Source organism: Trachemys scripta, chromosome 3, assembly GCF_013100865.1.
Source record: "Trachemys scripta elegans isolate TJP31775 chromosome 3, CAS_Tse_1.0, whole genome shotgun sequence".
NCBI classification, from domain to species: domain Eukaryota; kingdom Metazoa; phylum Chordata; order Testudines; family Emydidae; genus Trachemys; species Trachemys scripta.
The window spans coordinates 123,688,715-123,707,389 of NC_048300.1; the positions used below are offsets into that span (position 1 = coordinate 123,688,715).

Sequence of the window (18,675 nt, forward strand, 5' to 3'; positions counted from 1 at the left end):
CAGTTCTGTGCACACAGATAAGAGGTCTCATGAGAAATTCCTGCTGGTCTGGAGCAAACCCCTTGTATGTCTTCTCTCCCATCACCTTGATACCCAGGATTATAAGGAAGCTGAGGTTAGACAGAGCCAGCAACTTGATAGCATCAGTGTGGCTGTTCCTGCACAGGTACATCTTCTGCAGGTGACCAGAGAACGGTCATTACTGCTACCTCTGTCTCCAGACCACCCATCTCAGCAGAAAGGGAAGGTCCTACATCCAAGTTCAGAGACTCTCTCCCTCAAGCAGCATGGAGGAGATTAGTTTACTAATTAGCATGGACTGCTTCTATACATAGAGGATTCAGGCCATTATTTTACATTTTAGAAAGACTTCTTCCTTGAAGTGTTACGAATAGGGCTGGTCAAAACCTTTCCATTGAAACTGTTTTTGACTTAACACCTTTTTTTCTTGAAAAGATTTTTTTTTTCAGTTGAAAATGTTGATATTTTTGTCAAAATATTTCAGCAGAAAACAAATACTTCAGCTGAAACTGGGAGTTGTAATTTGCTCCTCATGTATCCATTCTCCTCTAGGGTCTAGGATCTCCATCTGGACTACGTCTCCCATAATGCAACAGTGTCTCCCCTCTTAGAGGAAGCTGTGCATGAGGGAATCCCTGGCTATAGCCCAGTTGGGGTCCCAACCAATAGAAGAGGATGGGAAACCTGAGGAGCACACTACAGCTCACACTTTTGGCTGAGATATTTGAGTTTGGGGTAAAAATTGAAATTTTATGTGGAAAATCAATTATAAGGTTTCATTTTCATCAAACTTTTTTTTGCAGAAAAGAACCCTTTTCTGGATTAACTCTACTTGTAAACAGAAATGGAAATGATTTACCATTTGGAGCGATAGTAAAGACTGTCTCAACTGGAAGTCCTGTAGTTCTAGAGTATCTGTTACCCCTTAGGTCTCAGGGTGCAGCCTTAGTCTCCTTTAAGGTTCATTTGGCAATATCTGCTCACCATGATTTTAAGAACAAACCTCTTCTCTCAACTCATGATGTTCAGGTTCCTTAAGGGTATAATGAATGTTTCCCTGCCATCAGAGAGAGCCTCCAGTGTCTTGGTACTTAAATCTTGTCCAACCAAAGTGTGGACTGTTGTTTTGAGTGCCTCTGCTGTTCCCAGTTGAGGTAGTATCTCCTGGATACAGCCTCTTAGGTAGCCAGGTCCCTCATCTAATTTCATAAATCAAACCAACACTTAAATTCTGCCTGGAATTTTATACCGTGTGCTCTTGGTATAAAACGTCACATTCTGCATTAATTTAACTGGGCTAGTTTCTTCAAAAGCCTTTTGTTTTAAAGTACATGTAATATCACCAATACCTACTTTGCATTGTTATGAATCTTCTCTGGCTTTGAGTGTTGAACCTACCTTTATTTTGGCCAGCATGTATTGATGTATAGCTTTTAAAGCTTATACTTTCCTCTCTTCTAAGTAATTGAAGACACCACTACAGAATTCTATGTCTTTCCAGGTGTGAGGAGCTGAAGATTAAGCTTAGAATTCAGATTCCTGTCTTCTCCTTTGTCATACATTCTGCTACTTTTAGGCCATCAAACCAAACCAGATCTCAAATATATTTAATGGGGCTTCATACCTCTTTTAAAAAAAAAATCTGTATTAATGATGCAGAGAAACTTACTGTACATTCTACTAACTTGCTAACTTTTCTTTAAAATTAGTTTAACTGATGAAGAATCTCGAAAAAATTGGGAAGAATTTGGCAACCCAGATGGGCCACAAGGTAATAATTATAAGTGATATAATTTTTACTGTAGCTGTTGAGCCACAACCTGTGTAGTACCTCAGTCCAGTTGAGTCAGACTCATTTCTCAGTGTATGTAAAATAATTTTTTTAATTTGGCAGAAGGAACTTGTCAGTTTTCAAAATCTAAAATTTTAGAAATAAGGGTTCTATGATAGATGGGGAACCCAGAGAGGCTTTGCTAATTTAGAATTGTTATTAGAACTTTGTTTTAGACAGCCTGCCAATTTCAGTAAGTATCCAGAGAGAATTATCAGTAATTAACAGAATAGAGGGCATGAGTTGCAAACAAAAAAATGTAATCTTTTTAGTTGTCTTATAAACATTTCAAAAACATTTTCAGTGCCAGTAACCTGTTTTCAAAAGTTTCTTTATAACATGAGGATCTGCTAAAGAGAAATTATAGGTTATAATGAAGTAAACAGCTTTCTATAATCTTTAAATGTGTGAAAGAAGGTCTTCCATTAAGTTGGACAATGTTATTCCAAAAATTCATGCCTGTACACTGTTATGGCTCTGTACTGCCAGCACTTTTGTTATAGAACTCCCATTGATGTCATTGGGAATCAGATGTCTTCCCTTCTTAATACTTAAGGGTCAGATTCTGCCACGTTTACATTAAGGTGCTACTTCATAATATGGATAAAGGTGACAAACGGGTCCTACATAAGGTGCTCAAAGTAATATTAGAACTGGTCACACTTTGTATTGTAGCATTAAGAGTTCTGAGAACTTCCAGAACAAAAACCTTTTAATACAAATTTAAAGTGCAATTGAAATATGAAAATGTCAGGAAACTTTCAGTTAAGATTTCCCATACTAACAATAACTGTTCTCCTTGAAAGTACAGTATATGTTACAATGGGGATAGGTGAACAAGGTCATCAAAACAATAAAAAGAACCCCCCCAAACTTTACCTTATCCCACAAAAGGTGAGTGTTGCAACTCTCTTCCCAGGTTTGATAGGGGACTCAGAGGACTGGGCGACCTTGTGGTTAGTGCACAGATACCTCTCTCCTGCAACCTGTCCACCACACTTTGCTTAGGTTTCTGAGCAATTTTTAACCTGTTCCTCCAGTCTTGGAGCATGGTCAGAAGCTCTAGAGGAGTGGGGCTACCTGGGCCCAGTACTGCCTTTTAACCCCTTCAGGCCTAGCATGGGGTTTGTATACCCCATCACACCAGGCTCCAACAATAATGACATTCCATCATGTATAGTGTGCTTCCAAAACCTAAGATGCCACACTTTCCACGTTTCCAAATACTTTGTACAGTCTGGAATGTGACTGCCAGGGAAGCCCAGAGCAGGTCTAATTTAACACAGGCATTGCAGTTACCTGGGTGATTGGCTGCAGATGCCATCAAAGACTCCTCTCACTAAAGAAGAAGGCATCAGGCCTCCTCCAAAATGACTCTAGTAGATCACAAGGCATTGCTACCAAAGACTGAAGCCCTGTGAGTGGCCCCTCACCTCTGTTTTCCCTCTTCATTTCACAGTAAATCCAATACAACCTGTCCTCAAGTTCATCATGGTTTATTAATCAAGCCACACTGCAAAAGTCCCAAACCAAAAGTCCCACAACATAGTCTACATCAACTCCCATGCACACAATCTTTAAAAACCTGGCTCTGTTTTCACCATCCTGGTGTCTTAGACCAGACCTGGACTCTTTCAGTTGTCCTCTGTCCCTCCATCAGGACAGCCAATCCAGGCCTTCCTTCTGGGGCACAACCATGCTCTTTCCAGTGGGAGCTCACAGCCTTTCCACTGGGAGCCTCTCCTGGTTCCTCTGGGACCCAGCTTCATGGCAATGAGATGCCAGTGGGTAAGCCCCCTCTGCTACTCCCTCCCTTCAGCCCTCTGCTCCAGTTTAGAGGCAGCAGGCATCTCCCTCTGCTGCTCCTTCCTGCCTTCAGCCCTCTAGCCCTGGTCCTCTCAGCCAGAAAACCCTTTGTTGCTCTTGTGTTTTCAGCCCTCTCCAGGAATCTCACTTCCTGACCAAACCAGTCTGCTCTGACCCTTTTAACTCACTCTTATGTCTCTTATAGCTTCCCAGATGCTGCTCCATTCTCTTAATTAGCTCAAACAGGGAGCACCTGAACTGGAATAGGAGAGCTAAGCTCAGTTTCAGGCCAGCCATCCTGTTACAAGTCGCTACTGATTTTATTTTGTGAAGGTATGGAAATGGGCATTGTGTGGATAGATCATGAGCTTGGAGACTTAAACTTTGCATAAGACATCTGTCTGATAAATAAATCAATTGAAGATATGCAGTGAAAGACAGATGTTCTCTCAAATTCTGCCAAACAAATAGATCTTATCAGGAAATCAAAAATTGATGTTAGGAACAGTCATTTACCTGCTGAAGATTTTACCTACTTGGAAGGTGAAGCCTTGAGAAGCTGTTAATAAATTTATTTATCTGGGTAATGTCATTCACCATAGTGCATGTTTGATCTAAAGTCCAGAATAGATAAAGAAAGTGCCATATTTCAAAATCTCAAAACAGTATGGCACTCCAGTGTGATTAGCAAAAAGACCCAACTTAAGATCTTTAGAAGCAACATCCTAAGCATCCTTGTATATGGAACAGAGTCTTAAGGAAAAATGAGTCTATCCAGGACAAATTGAACAGCTTTCAGTGCAGGTATCCGTGTAGAGTATTCAAAGTAAAGTGAACTTGTAGAATCAGTAATGAGGAGTTCCTAGAATGGGCACAACTACATACAACAATGCAAGTAGAAAAGAAGAAGAGATGGACATATTTGGGATATCTTTTAAGAATGCCTGATAAGCTACCTAAACTAGCATTTCATTGGCAACCCAGCAAAAGATGGAGAGGCTGACCAGAGGCACACTCCATAGCTCAATAATGGCTGAAGTGGTATGATTAAATATGAATATAAAAAACCTGGAAAAATAAGCCCAGCAGAGTGGTGATTGGCACTGTTTGACTTCTGTCTTATGTATCTGATGGTGCGGGACTGATGAGGAACTAATGTTATTTGGCAGCTTAAAAAAAAGTAGGGCTAGCACCATGTGACCAGCCAGATTGCCACAGACCACTTGTGGTCGATATACTATAGTTTGAAAGCCAATATTATAATGCATGTCTACATGAGGTGAGTTAAGGCTGGTTTGGAAACATTTAAATGAAAATTTTCTAATTTTGGTTGAATGCAAAGTTACAGGTGAGAACTAACAAACCTTGTTAGATTTTTTTTTTTTCTTCCTTCTACTGAACAGCTTCTCCCCTCAGTCATGGCTAAGTGTAATGTTTCCCACCTGTGGAATGCAGTGTTGTTGCTGGAGACTTATGGAGTAAGTCCTGCCCTTCAACTCAGGACAGCTGAATTACTGCCTCTGGTGGCTAAACAGACTGGTGGGTCAGTTTCTCTGACCACTTTGTTGTAAAACATTTGTATTCCTTTTTGCGCAATAGCAAATTAATTTCAGCTTCTAGCTCCTCTCCTGAGCTAAGGAATCCCTTAAACAGTGAGTTTCTAACTGTCTTGTTTTTCCAGTACAGTACCTGTTGAGCAGGTCCCTTTGCCACCCACAGTGGCAGCAAAGAAGCCTTGTAAGCATTGAGCAAAGTCCAGGAGATGCTATAGGCAGTTTTTCAGGATCCTCAGAGGGTTAGATATGCCCTGCTGTCACAAACAGCCAATAATTGCTCTGCCAGTGCATGAGGCTTTGAGCTGCACATTTGTGCCTGGCCCTTGAACCTGTCCGAAGCCTTTCTCCACCATGGGAAGGTTTGACCAAGAGTATGAGGATTTGAAAGAAGACGAGAATCCGTTGCATCATGCACAGAGTAACTGGCAAACTCCAAAGATTTCAGATGCCAAAAAAGCAAAAGCAAAGCATCTTCATTGTAAGCCAGCCAAGTGAGGAAATGCTATGCATAAATTTCATTTTCAATTATAGCCATTCACACCAAAAGATTTTCCTATACTTAAGGCATGGCTACACTTGCGAGTTAGAGCGTATTAAAGCAGCCCAGTGCACTCTAACTCACAACTCACTGTGGCAAGGCATGTAGCATGCTCTGACTCCGCGGCTAGAGCGCTCCTGGTACTCCACCTTGGTGAGTGGAATAATGTTTGATGCGCCCCCTGGAATGCCGCAGTGCCAGTTGGATGCCCTGGTCTGTTAATGTGCTCTGATAGGCCTCCAGAAGTGTCCCACAATGCCTGTTCTAGCCATTCTGGTCATCAGTTTGAACTCTACTGTCCTGCCCTCAGGTGACCAACCGTCAGACCCGCCCTTTAAATTCTCTGTGAATTTTGAAAATCCCCTTCCTGTTTGCTCAGCCAGGTGTGGAGTGCTCTCAGCGAATCTTTCCAGGTGACCGTGCCTCCACGCACCAGGCAATCCCCAGTATGGAGCAATGGTGAGGTGCTGGACCTCATCAGTCCCAGTCCCAGCTGCGCTCCAGCTGTAGGAATTAAGATACCTTTGGGAAGATATCAAGGGACATGATGGAAAGGGGTGTGATGGGTTGGATCACAGAACCCCCTTCGGGCTGCCAACTGATGTGCCAAGACTACTTCTGCCCCTGCTTTCCCTGCCAGCTTGGGACTCCAGCACCCTGTCTTGTTGAGCCAGACACACCAGTCTGCTCCAACAGAGACCCAGGGTCTGAATCACGTGCCCCAAAGCTGCAGACTTAACTGAAAGCAGTTTAAGAAGTGTTCCTGTCTTTAACACTCAGATGCCCAACTACCAATGGGGTCTAAACCCCAAATAAATCTGTTTTACCCTGTATAAAGCTTATACAGCTCATATACCCTGTATATGAGTTTATACAGGGTAAACTCATAAATTGTTCGCCCTCTAGAACACTGATAGAGAGATGCACAGCTGTTTTTGCCCTCCAGGTATTAATACATACTCTGGGTTAATTAATAAGTAAAAAGTGATTTTTATTAAATACAGAAAGTAGGATTTAAGTGGTTCCAAGTAGTAGCAGACAGAACAAAGTGAATTACCAAGCAAAATAAAATAGAACATGCAAGTCTAAGCCTAGTACAGTAATAAAACGGAATACAGATAAAATCTCACCCTCAGCGATGTTTCAATAAGTTTCTTTCACAGACTGGACGCCTACCTAGTTTGGGCACAATCCTTTCCGCTGGTACAGCCCTTGTTCCAGCTCAGGTGGTAGCTAGGGGATTTCTCACGATGGCTGTCCCCTTTGTCCTGTTCCACCCACTTATATATCTTTTGCATAAGGCAGGAATCCTTTGTCCCTCTGGATTTCCACCTCTCCTTCTCAATGGAAAAACACCAGGTTAAAGATGGATTCCAGTTCAGGTGACATGATCATATGTCACTGTAAGACTCCCAGCCTGACTCACTGGAAGGCCTGCCTGCAAACAGAGCCATCCAGAGTCAATTGTCCTGGTTGATGGGAGCCATTGAGATTCCAAACCACCATTAATGGCCCACACTTTGCATAATTACAATAGGCCCTCAGTTATATTTAATATTTCTAATTTCAGATACAAGAGTGATACATTTATACAAATAGGATGACCACACTCAGTAGATTATAAGTTTTGTAATGATACCTTACAAGAGATCTTTTGCATGAAGCATATTTTAGTTACATTATGTTCGCACTCATCAGCATACTTTCATAAAATCATATAGAGTGCAACGTCACAAGGGGCCATGACTGGGACGCACTGCAGTGCAGGGTTAAAGTGAAGGAGCTGCAGAATGCTTACCACAAAGCCCACGAGGCAAACTGCCGCTCCGGTGCTGTCCCCGCAACCTGCCGTTTCTACAAAGAGCTGGATGCGATACTTGGGAGTGACCCCACCTCCTCTCTGAGTACCACCATGGGCACTTCAGGGCCCAGTTCAACAAGACAGGAGGAGGAGGAGTAGCAAAGCGGGAGTGAGGGTGCTAAGGTGGAGGAAGACACCTCGGAATCCCTAGATGTATGCAGCCAGGAGCTGCTCTCAAGCCAGGAGGAAGGTAGCCAGTTGCGGTGGCCGGTGCTTGGGGAAGGACAAACACCGGAGGAGGTGCCTGGTAAGTGGCTTTTATTTTGGGGAGGAAATTGTTCAGTGCGGGCTCTTGGGGCGAGGAGGGTTAGGGCTGCATGAATGCCTAGATGTGGAAGAGGGCGCTGATGTGCTCTCTCACATCGCAGTAATTGGCCTTAGTGATCTCTTCAAAGGTCTCAGCCAGAACTTGGGCAATGCACTTGGGCAGGTTTCTTGGGAGAGCCACTGTGGTCCTTGTCCCAGTCAGGCTAACATGTCTGCACCACTGTGCCATGAGAGGTGGGGGGACCATTGCTGCACACAGGCAAGCTGCATATGGGCCAGGGCAGAAGCCGCATTGTAGTAGAAGACCCTCCCTTGCTTCCCAACTCACCTCAACAGCGAGATATCTTCCAGGACGAACTCCTGTGGAAAATGTGGGGACAGTGTTCAGTATGGGGCCCCCTGCAGCTGTTGGCTCTCCCCAAGGCACAGAAACCCAGAGGACAGTACAGCCATGAAACAATCATGCCCCCTGGATCCTGTGCTTACTCACCATTTTGGGGCTCCCGTGGGTTATATGCACTCGCTTTGGGATGGACTTATTATGCTATTTTGTAGACTGTTTGCTCGCCTTAAATACGGGGGAATCATTGCTCTGTCTGGTGTGAACAATGCTGCCTCTGTTAAGTGTTGCATTTTGCCTTTACAGATGCAACCTTGAGATCTCAGCTGTCTGTGTTATCGCCGGCCGAGAGGCTGCAAAGACTCAGGAAGAGGCCATGTAGAAGCAAAGAAGACATGCTGCATGAAGTAATGCAGCAGTCACTTAACGAGAATCTTTCACTCTCCCTCCACTCCTGCGCTTTTAGGAGGATCTGCCAGTAGAATGTGGATCAATGCAGATTTTCGGCACAAGTGCGGAGCTGCGGCAGCAAAGCACGGATTGGCTGATAAGCATCATGGAGTGCCAAGCGGACTTGATCCAGGCGCTCGTAGCCATGCAGGCAGAGCACTACCGTGCCTGACCCCCCCCTTGTCCCAAAAGTCTTTCCCTTGTGCCCCCATGTCACCTCCAACCCACTTTCCCCAACATCTGGGTTCTTATTGCCACCTGTAGCTTCACCACCCAGCCCTGAAAACTACGACCCTTACCCTTAGCACTCATTGCAGAGCACTCATGACAGGAAGGCTGAGTATGATTACAGGACATATGCAAATCTGTGATTGTACCATTCCTCACCCCACCCCTTTGCCCTTTCTGTTTCCAAAGCAGTTGTATTTCTTTTCAATATATTAATTTTCTTTTAAATAAATGGATTTTTTGGCTTTGAAAAAATTCTTTATTATTGCATAAAGTAAAAGATACCTTAGCCCAGGAAAGCAACAGGCACTGCAAGTCAGATTAGCAAACACAGATTCCTACTAACATTGGGTGCACTTCACTCCCGTGCAGGGCACCAGACGTTACTGGTGGCTTTCAGCCTCAAATTGCTCCTACAAGGCATCCCTAATCCTTGCAGCCCCACGCTAGGCCCCTCTAATAGCCCTGCTCTCTGGCTGTTCAAATTCAGCCTCCACGTGTTGAACCTCTGAGGTCCATGCCTGAGTGAAGCTTTCACTCTTCCCTTCACAAATGCTATGGAGGGTACAGCACGCGGATATAACCGCAGGGATGCTGTCATCGGCCAGGTCCAGCTTCCCATACAGAGAGCGCCAGTGGCCCTTTAAACGGCCAAAAGTACACTCCACACTCATGCTGCACCAGCTCAGCCTGTTGTTGAACCGCTCCTTGCTGCTGTCAAGGCTCCCTGTGTAGGGTTTCATGAGCCTCTGCATTAAAGGGTAAGTGGGGTCTCCAAGGATCACAATGGGCATTTCGACTTCACCTACAGTGATCTTCTGGTCTGGGAAAAAAGTCCCGGCTTGCAGCTTCCTGAACAGGCCACTGTTCTGAAAGATGTGTGCATCATGCACCTTTCCGGGCCAGCCTGTGTTAATGTCAATGAAATGCCCACGGCGATCCACAAGCACCTGGACAACTATAGAGAAATACCCCTTCCAATTAACATATTTGGAGGCTAGGTGGGCTGGTGCCAGAATTGGAATATGCGCCCCATCTATCGCCCCTCTGCAGTTAGGGAAACCCATTTGTCCAAAGCCAGCCACAATGTCATGCACGTTACCCAGAGTCACAGTTCTTCTGAGCAGGATGCGATTAATGGCCCTGCAAACTTGCATCAACACGATTCCAACGGTAGACTTTCCCACTCCAAACTGGTTAGCGACTGATCGGTAGCTGTCTCAAGTTGCCAGCTTCCAGATTGCAATAGCCACCCGCTTCTCCACCGTCAAGGCAGCTCTCAATCTCATGTCCTTGCGCCGCAGGGTGGGGGCGAGCTCTTCACACAGTCCCATGAAAGTGTCTTTTCTCATCCGAAAGTTCTGCAGCCACTGATCATCATCCCAGCCTTGTATGACGATGTGATCCCACCACTCAGTGCTTGTTTCCCCAAGCCCAAAAGCGGCATTCCATGGTGGTGAGCATGTCCGTGAATCCTACAAGCAATCTTGTCATATGCGTTGCTCGAGTCGATATAGTCAGAGTCCTCTCTGTCACTTTGGATCTTAAGGAGTAACTCGACTGCCAAACGTGACATGCTGGTGAGACTCGTCAGCATATTCCTCAGCAGCTCAGGCTCCATTCCCGCAGACCGAAAGGGAAGACAGAGCACGCAGCACAAAAAATGTTGAAAGATGGTGCCAAATGTGCACGGAAGCAGAGGGATTGCTGGGATGTGAACCAATGCACTACGGGGCGCTTCAGGTGCTTGGCTGGCTGGTTCTTGCTCATGTGCTCAGGGTCTAGCCAACTGCCCTATGTGGAGTTGGGAGGGAAATTTCCCCCAGGTCAGATTGGCATTGATCTTGAGGAAGCTTTCGCCTGATTGTGCAGCGTGTGGGTGTGGGTGACTTGCCAGGCTTATCTAGATATATCTGACTTGATCATTTCCCTGCCATTCCACTGGTGCCCCATAGTATCTCCTATTCTCTACCTATGGTGCTTAGTAGTCTAGTTTCTTGTGGGCAGCAGTACTTTCATCTAATTTCAGTTATTGGGTTTGGTGTGTGAGTGGTGGGTGGTGGTAGTGGACTGGGTGGGATATAGAAGTGGTCAGCTAGAGGCAAGGACTGTAGAGAGACTCTGAAGAGAGGCATTCTCTAGAGAACTTCTCATCTAAAGAGGGATTGTTGACTCTGGAACCTGTGCCTGGTCCATCAAGGCCCAGCACTGAAGTATCCTTACAAACTCACCCTGATCAGGATCAATACTTGTATTAATGACCCCAGAGGCATATGCAGCCACAATAGAACTGCTTAACCTCTCAGTACCTGTGTCCCTGGCAGTGCAGGACGGTATTCAATCAGTACCGATTCCTTGGTTCCTACTCCGCCTTGTCAGCAGCATGCAGTATCATTATCATTCAGCTTTCGGTACTTCAGAAACCAATGCAATCGAGGTACAAGCCAGCAATGATATCCCTGGTACCACCATCTCTGGGATCTGGCCACCTATCTCCAGTTCCAACGGGCTCTACTCCCCTACTATCAGAGGACTAAGTTGTCTTTCTCAGACTCGGTGTTGTGGTCTTCTGTGTCCCTGTCTAGGTGGGATGCATAACCTGTCAGAGATTTGGAGGTCACAGATCTCACAGAAGTTCCAGAAGTGGCTGCCTCTTAGGAGACAATGGCATGGCTAAGGGTGGATCCCAGGGCCACATTCTCCTGCTAGGACTTAGAATCATAGAATATCAGGGTTGGAAGGGACCTCAGGAGGTCATCTAGTCCAACCCCCTGCTCAAAGCAGGACCAATTCCCAACTAAATCATCCCAGACAGGGCTTTGTCAAGCCTGACCTTAAAAACCTCTAAGGAAGGAGATTCCACCACCTCCCTCGGTAACCCATTCCAGTGCTTCACCATTCCTAGTGAAAATTTTTTCCTAATATCCAACCTAAACCTCCCCAACTGCAACTTGAGACCATTACTCCTTGTTCTGTCATCAGGTACTACTGAGAACGGTCTAGATCAGTGGTTCCCAAATTGGGGTTTGCCGAACATTACAGGGAGTTCGCCAGAAAAATTTCACTGATGGCGGCCAGAGGACCCCGGGCATTGGAGGCAGCAGGTGGGACCCGGTTGCAGGGCAGACAGCCCGAGCCCCATGGAGAGTGGGGCTGTGCAGTTTGGGCTGGCAGCCCGAGCCCTGCCCCCATCAGCGACGGAGTCAGCAGCCTGAACCCCAGCGGTCCAATCAACTTTTGGCTGAGTTTAAGAAACGAGTACCCCCTTCTGACAGAAAAAGCTGCTGCAGTTTTGTTACCATTTTCAACAACATACTTATGCAAGAAAGTGTTTTCCTCGCATGCACATCTGAAAACCAAATACGGAAACAGACTTGATGCCGAACCAGACCTGAGACTTTCTTTCTGCAGTGGTTCCGGACTTCCAAGAGCTATGCAGAGCAAAGCAAGCACATCCATCACACTGAGGAAATTTAAACTTAAATCCCTGGAAATATTCATTTTTAGGAGGGGGTTCACGAGATTTCACAATTTAGTGGAAGGGGTTCGCGGGCTGTTAAAGTTTGGGAACCACTGGTCTAGATCCATCCTTTTTGGAACCCCCTCTCAGGTAATTGAAAGCAGCTATCAAATCCTCCCACATTCTTCTCTTCTGCAGATTAAACAATCCCAGTTTCCTCAGCCTCTCCTCATAAGTCGTGCTCCAGCCCCCTAATCATTTTTGTTGCCCTCCTTTGGACTCTTTCCAATTTTTCCACATCCTTCTTGTAGTGTGGGGCCCAAAACTGGACACAGTACTCCAGATGAGGCCTCACCAATGTCGAATAGAGGGGAACGATCACGTCCCTCGATCTGCTGGCAATGCCCCTACTTATACAGCCCAGAATGCCGTTAGCCTTCTTGGCAACAAGAGCACACTGTTGACTCATATCCAGCTTCTCGTCCACTGTAACCCCTAGGTCCTTTTCTGCAGAACTGCTTCCTAGCCATTCGGTCCCTAGTCTGTAACAGTGCATGGGATTCTTCTGTCCTAAGTGCTGGACTCTGTACTTGTCTTTGTTGAACCTCATCAGGTTTCTTTTGGCCCAATCCTCTAATTTGTCTAGGTCCCTCTGTATCCTGTCCCTACCCTCCAGCGTATCTACCGCTCCTCCCAGTTTAGTGTCATCTGCAAACTTGCTGAGAGTGCAGTCAACGCCATCCTCCAAATCATCTTCACCCACCTCAGTTAGTTTCCTTAAGTGTGCACTGAGCGCATCGGCACTACAGGTGACGTTCTCTGGTGTTAAATACCAGAATCTGTACCGAGCAGCTAGAAGTTGCTTGGGCAGCTCCCTCATCACAAGACACAGAGGAGGCATTGCTGTTGCATCATCTTCCTTATCACCAGATAAACCTGTAGAATCAATAAGTGACTCACCATCAAAAATTAGGGGTCCACGTATTCCTGTACCTGGATGATTGGCTGGTCAAAGGCTGGTTCCAGACTCATGTGCTGTCCAGTGTATCCATCATCCTGTGCACACTCAGTGTGCTGGAGCTCCTAGTAACTTGGGACAAATCAATCCTGAAACCAGTACAGAGAATAGAATTTATTAGGGTGGTCTTACACTTTATGAAGACCAAGGCTTTTTTACTGCAATTGCGGTTCAAAGCACTATGGGGCTTAGCTCTGAAATTGAAGGCACATCCTCTGACCATAGTGTGCAGCTGCCTTAGATTCCTGGGACACATGGCAGCGTGTACCTATGCAGTGCAGCACATCGGACTGCACCTCAGAAAGCTGCAAGGATGGCTTGGTTCAGTGTATGTCCCAAGTTGCCATCATTTAGATAGAGTGGTTTGACTGCCAATGTTAGTTTTGTCTCTGGACTGGTGGATGGACCCTCAGGAAGTCTGTATGGTGGTCCCCTTTGTTCCCCGTAAGCAACGCCCACTTTAGTCACAGACGCATAACCCCTGGGATGGGGGACGGGACAGGACACATGAGATTTGTAGGTCTTCAAAGATCTAAAGACTCATATAAATGTCAGGGAGTTGCAAGCTGTTGGTCTAACCTGTTCATACTTCCTTCCACATATCAAGGGGAAAAATCTGCTAGTCTGATGTGACAGCACAGCGACTGGTTTTATGTAAAGAGGCAGGGAGGAGTGCATTTTCCTCAGCTATGCCTGTGTGACTTTTGCATAGCCAATTTGATTCACCTCAGAGCTGCTTACCTTCCAGGGGTGCAGAATAGATTGTCAGATCAGATGAACACATCCTTCTCCAATGGCGATGAGTGGTCGCTGAGTCCCGACATGGCCAGATCCATCTTCCAGCTAATGGGACTCCCCAAGTGGACCTTTTAGCAACAAAGGCCAATAGGAAATGCCATCTATTGTGTTCCCAGGGAGGTCTTAGCCAAGACTCATTGACAGATAAGTTCATGCTGTCTTGGTAGAACTCCATCCTGTATGCCTTTCCTCTGATTCCATTACTGCCCAGAGTTTTGTCCAAAATCAAGCAAGACCAGGCTCACCTCATAGCACCTGCATGGCCTCGACAACACTGGTATTCGACCCTGCTACCCTTGTCACTCAGACCTCTGCTTTCTCTCCTGTTTGACCCAGACATGATTCATAGGGCCATAGGCACCTGCTCGATCCCAGCCACGTACGACAGGTGGATACTTTATAGTTAACACTGTTAGAAAGGGCTGCTCTAAGTATGTTCAGGAAGTACTTCTGAGTAGTACTTCTGGTCCCAACAGAAAGGTGTCCCCCTGGAACAACTCCTATCAGTAATGTATTAGATTACCTTTTACACATAAAACATCAACATCTGGCAGTTACCTGTATCAGAGTACATCTGACAGCTATGTCAGCTTTCTACCCCATAGCGGACAGTAGATCCCTTTTCCCCAGCCTCATCACCATTAGGCTTCTATAGGTCTTGGACAGATTATACCCACAGTACGTGATCCTATTCCTTCATGGGATCTGAACTTGGTGTTAGCAAAATTAATGGGGACCACATTTTGGACCTTTTGTAACTTGTTTTCTGCTCCCTAACTACAGAGGTGTTTTTAACTGTGATTACTTCGGTGAGGAGAGTGGGTGAGTTGAGAGCCTGGGTATCAGAGCCTCCCTGTACAGCTTTTCATAAGGATAAAGTTTACTTCTTCTCTCGCCCTAACTTCCTGCCAAAGGTGGTGTCTAATTTTCACATTAACCAGGCAATTTATTTACTGACTCTTTCCAAAGCCTCACTCTCATAGAGATGAGGAGAAAATTCATTTGTTGGATGTGATGGGAGCTTTAGCTTTCTATGTCGACCTGTACTAAGTTGTTTAGGTATTCACTCCATCTGTGACCATAACAAAACTGCATTGAAGGAAGGACCAGCCAGTTTATACTCAAACGATTTCATCCTGGATTTCTTTGTGCATTTGTTTATGCTACAAGTTGGCTAATGTGACTCCACCAGCTAGGGCGTTGTCCCATTCAACTAGCGTGCATGCAGCATCACCATTTTTCTGACTAACGTACTTATTCTGGACATTTGCAAAGTGGTATCTTGGTCATCAGTGCACACATTTGCTTCTCATTATGCTATAGCCCATCAGTTCAAGAGAGATGCCACTTTCGGACGTGTTGTTCTCCAGATTCTGTTGAAGTAGATCCCAAGCCCACCTCAAAGTTGTTCTGCTAGTGAGTCACCTACAGTGGAATAGACATGTAATCACTTGAAGTGGTTGCTTACCTTTCCATAACTATTCTTCGAAATTTGTTGTAAATGTCCATTCCATGATCCACCCTCCTTCCCTTCTCTACTGGAGTCTATCCGGTAAGAAGGAACTGAGGGGAGCTGGGGACAACTCTCCCCTCTTATACCTGCACACGGTAGTGCACGATGGCAGAGGGCACTCAAACTGTCTTGGTGAGTATCACTGAGGGAAAATGTTCTGACAGCTGTGCACCGAGCACACACACACCTATAGTGGAATAGACATGTGCAACACATCTTGCAGAACAACAGTTATAGAAAGGTAGCTAACCATTTTTTCCCCATCAAGGTATTTACTGTACTGTAGGTGTTTGTACCACTGGAAGCATTACAAATCTGGACAACTGTATTAAACTGTTAAATCCTTCTATTCACCTGTTCTCGTTCGATGTATTTGTACATCTTACACATAGTTATTGAGACAAAATAGTTTTGGTGAAATTTTCAGAGCTTCAGAAACTCTTATCAGTTCTCTGCATCCTTTAGTGACATATTTCCAAACCTTCTTTTTAGTTGACTGAATTTTAGAATTTTGTTGGTAAATACTGACATGGAGACAACCTTCTCCCCCCTCCCACCCTCCCTTAAAAGTCACTCTGATTTTAAAAGAATTCCTTGCCATTTTGTAACAGGTTTGTTTTCTTTTATTCTCTCCAGCTACGAGCTTTGGTATTGCATTGCCAGCTTGGATTGTGGATCAGAAAAATTCTCTCTTGGTGAGTTAACATAACTTTATGTAATATTCCATGACAGCCTCAGGCATTAATCCTGCAAGTATGTTAAGCCCATGCTTAACTTTATGCATGTGAATATGTATTGACATTTCAGATGTTTCTACTTTCAAGCCCATCACTCATTTAGAGTGTATCATTCTTCCCTGTTTCCATGGAGCAAATTTCAGAATAAGAAGTGATAAAATAGCTTAATTGTAATCTTTTTGGGAGTATGGTGCTAACACATGCAGAAATGATGTTGACATGGTAGCCTGGTCATTATACCTTCTATAAGTGTACATTTGCAGTTGCATAGAATAGTTTAAATTATAGAGTCATAGGACTGGAAGGGACCTCAAGAGACCATCTAGTCCAGTCCCCTTCACTATTGGGAGGACTAAGTATTATCTAGACCAGAGGTTCTCAAACTGGTGGTCGGGACCCCTCAGGGGGTCGCACGGTTATTACATGGGGGGTCATGAGCTGTCAGCCTCCATCCCAAACCCTACTTTGCCTCCAGAATTTATAATGGTGTTAAATATATAAAAAAAGTGTTTTTAATTTATAAGGGGGGGTCAGAGGCTTGCTATGTGAAAGGGGTCACCAGTACAAAAGTTTGAGAACCACTGATCTAGACCATCCCTGACAGATGTTTGTCTAACCTGCTCTTAAAAATCTCCAATGATGCAGATTCCACAACCTTCCTAGGCAATTTATGCAAGCACAGAATCAAATATATACACATGACTATACACATGTACATTTCTTTATATAGAGATGTAGCATTGAATTTCTATATAACTTACTGTACGCTAGCAATTCTGCACCCACAGTTTAAAAACCCTTTCTATTACATTACATTGCTACACGTTAGTACTGACCCTTACCTGCTTGCTCAAGAATAGAATAACTAGATGCCTTTCCTTAAAATCACTACTTAGCAGACAACTTTTGGATAATTAAAAACCAACCCATCCAAGACAACAGATAGGCATTTTAAAGAACGTACTCATACAAAACATTTACTGCATTTAACTGGTGAAAATTTCTGAATGAGATCTTGCTTCTGATCCATTTAGTTGTTGTAGCCTTCAAAATCATAAATCTCAAGATGGCTCCTACAGCGATAAATTTAGCTAATGAATGCATATGTATGTAACAAAACTTCTTGTGTGAAATATAGTTAGTAATAGACTTGTGTATATTAAATATTTTTCTTTTTAGGTTTTGCTGGTATATGGACTAGCATTTATGGTTATTCTTCCAGTTGTTGTGGTAAGTATTACCTAAACTAAAGGAAAAAAATCTTTTTTTATTTTTATGAATGGAATGAGGAGCTCTCAGGTCTTGCTCCTAAAACGGCTTTGTCTACAGTCTAGTAAATATGTTTGCTTCCATTTTAAGTACACTTGCAGAAAAGCTCTTATGAAAAAGGATACTGTGCTATGCCATGATGCTTAATTCTGTTGAAATCCATGACCCATTGTTTGTAGAATTTGCCCATCCCTTTGTCATGCATTTTTATGTATATACAGTATTGTCAGCCTCAGTCAGAAGTCATGAGTCAGGTCCTCAGAATATTAGCTGAAACATGAAATGTTTAAAAACTGTTGGATTCTTTTCATCTGCCTCTTGGTATTTGACTTTTCAGGATTCATTTTGTCAGGCTTTTCTCTGAAATTCTGAGGGCTAAAAACTTTTTAAATGAAAGTAGGGATTCTCAGGACTCCAAGAGCTGGGACTTTAGGAAAAAACATTGACTATCCTGAAAGTTTACAACACTGTATATATTCTGCTGCATAGCTTCTTTCCTCATTCCTCACAATTGGGGAATACCTTTCATCTACGGCATTTGAAGGCAATTCAGGGTTGTTGCTGAGCCTCAACCTTGAACAAAGGCCACTCCAGGGATGGAACAAGTTGGTGGTTCAGTTTCTCTTGATAACTTTGTCTTATAATTTTAATTTTTATTCATTTTTGTGTAGTAACAATTTTATTTCAACTTTCAGTTTTGTGTGAAAGCTTTGTCTCCCTCTTCCTTGGACTCTCCCTGTGAAAACTCCCTTTGTGTTCTCCTTTCCCATGCATATAGTTTCATATGGAATTTTGAGACTCTGGTTACTACTACACATGGCCAGCTTACAGGCAGCTCAGCTCCACCGCTACTGGTGGCTACTGAACCAGAGAGTGGGCTAGGGAGAGACCATGCTTCTGCTGACCTTATCTGCCCAACAGAGGAGCACTAGCTTGTGGCAGGATGTAGGAGGTGGGAGAAAGTGAGCAAGTGGGGAGTACA

At 44.4% G+C, this 18,675-nt stretch overlaps 1 protein-coding gene across 1 annotated transcript in view; it reads left to right on the forward strand.

The window, feature by feature from the left end:
- Positions 1-18,675, forward strand: part of SEC63 (SEC63 homolog, protein translocation regulator) — a 124,611-nt gene that overhangs the window by 41,925 nt on the left and 64,011 nt on the right. The window contains exons 5-7 of the mRNA XM_034765927.1: positions 1,731-1,792; positions 16,324-16,382; positions 17,604-17,654. Coding sequence (XP_034621818.1) covers positions 1,731-1,792; positions 16,324-16,382; positions 17,604-17,654 — 172 coding nt within the window. The remainder of the gene's footprint in view (positions 1-1,730; positions 1,793-16,323; positions 16,383-17,603; positions 17,655-18,675) is intronic.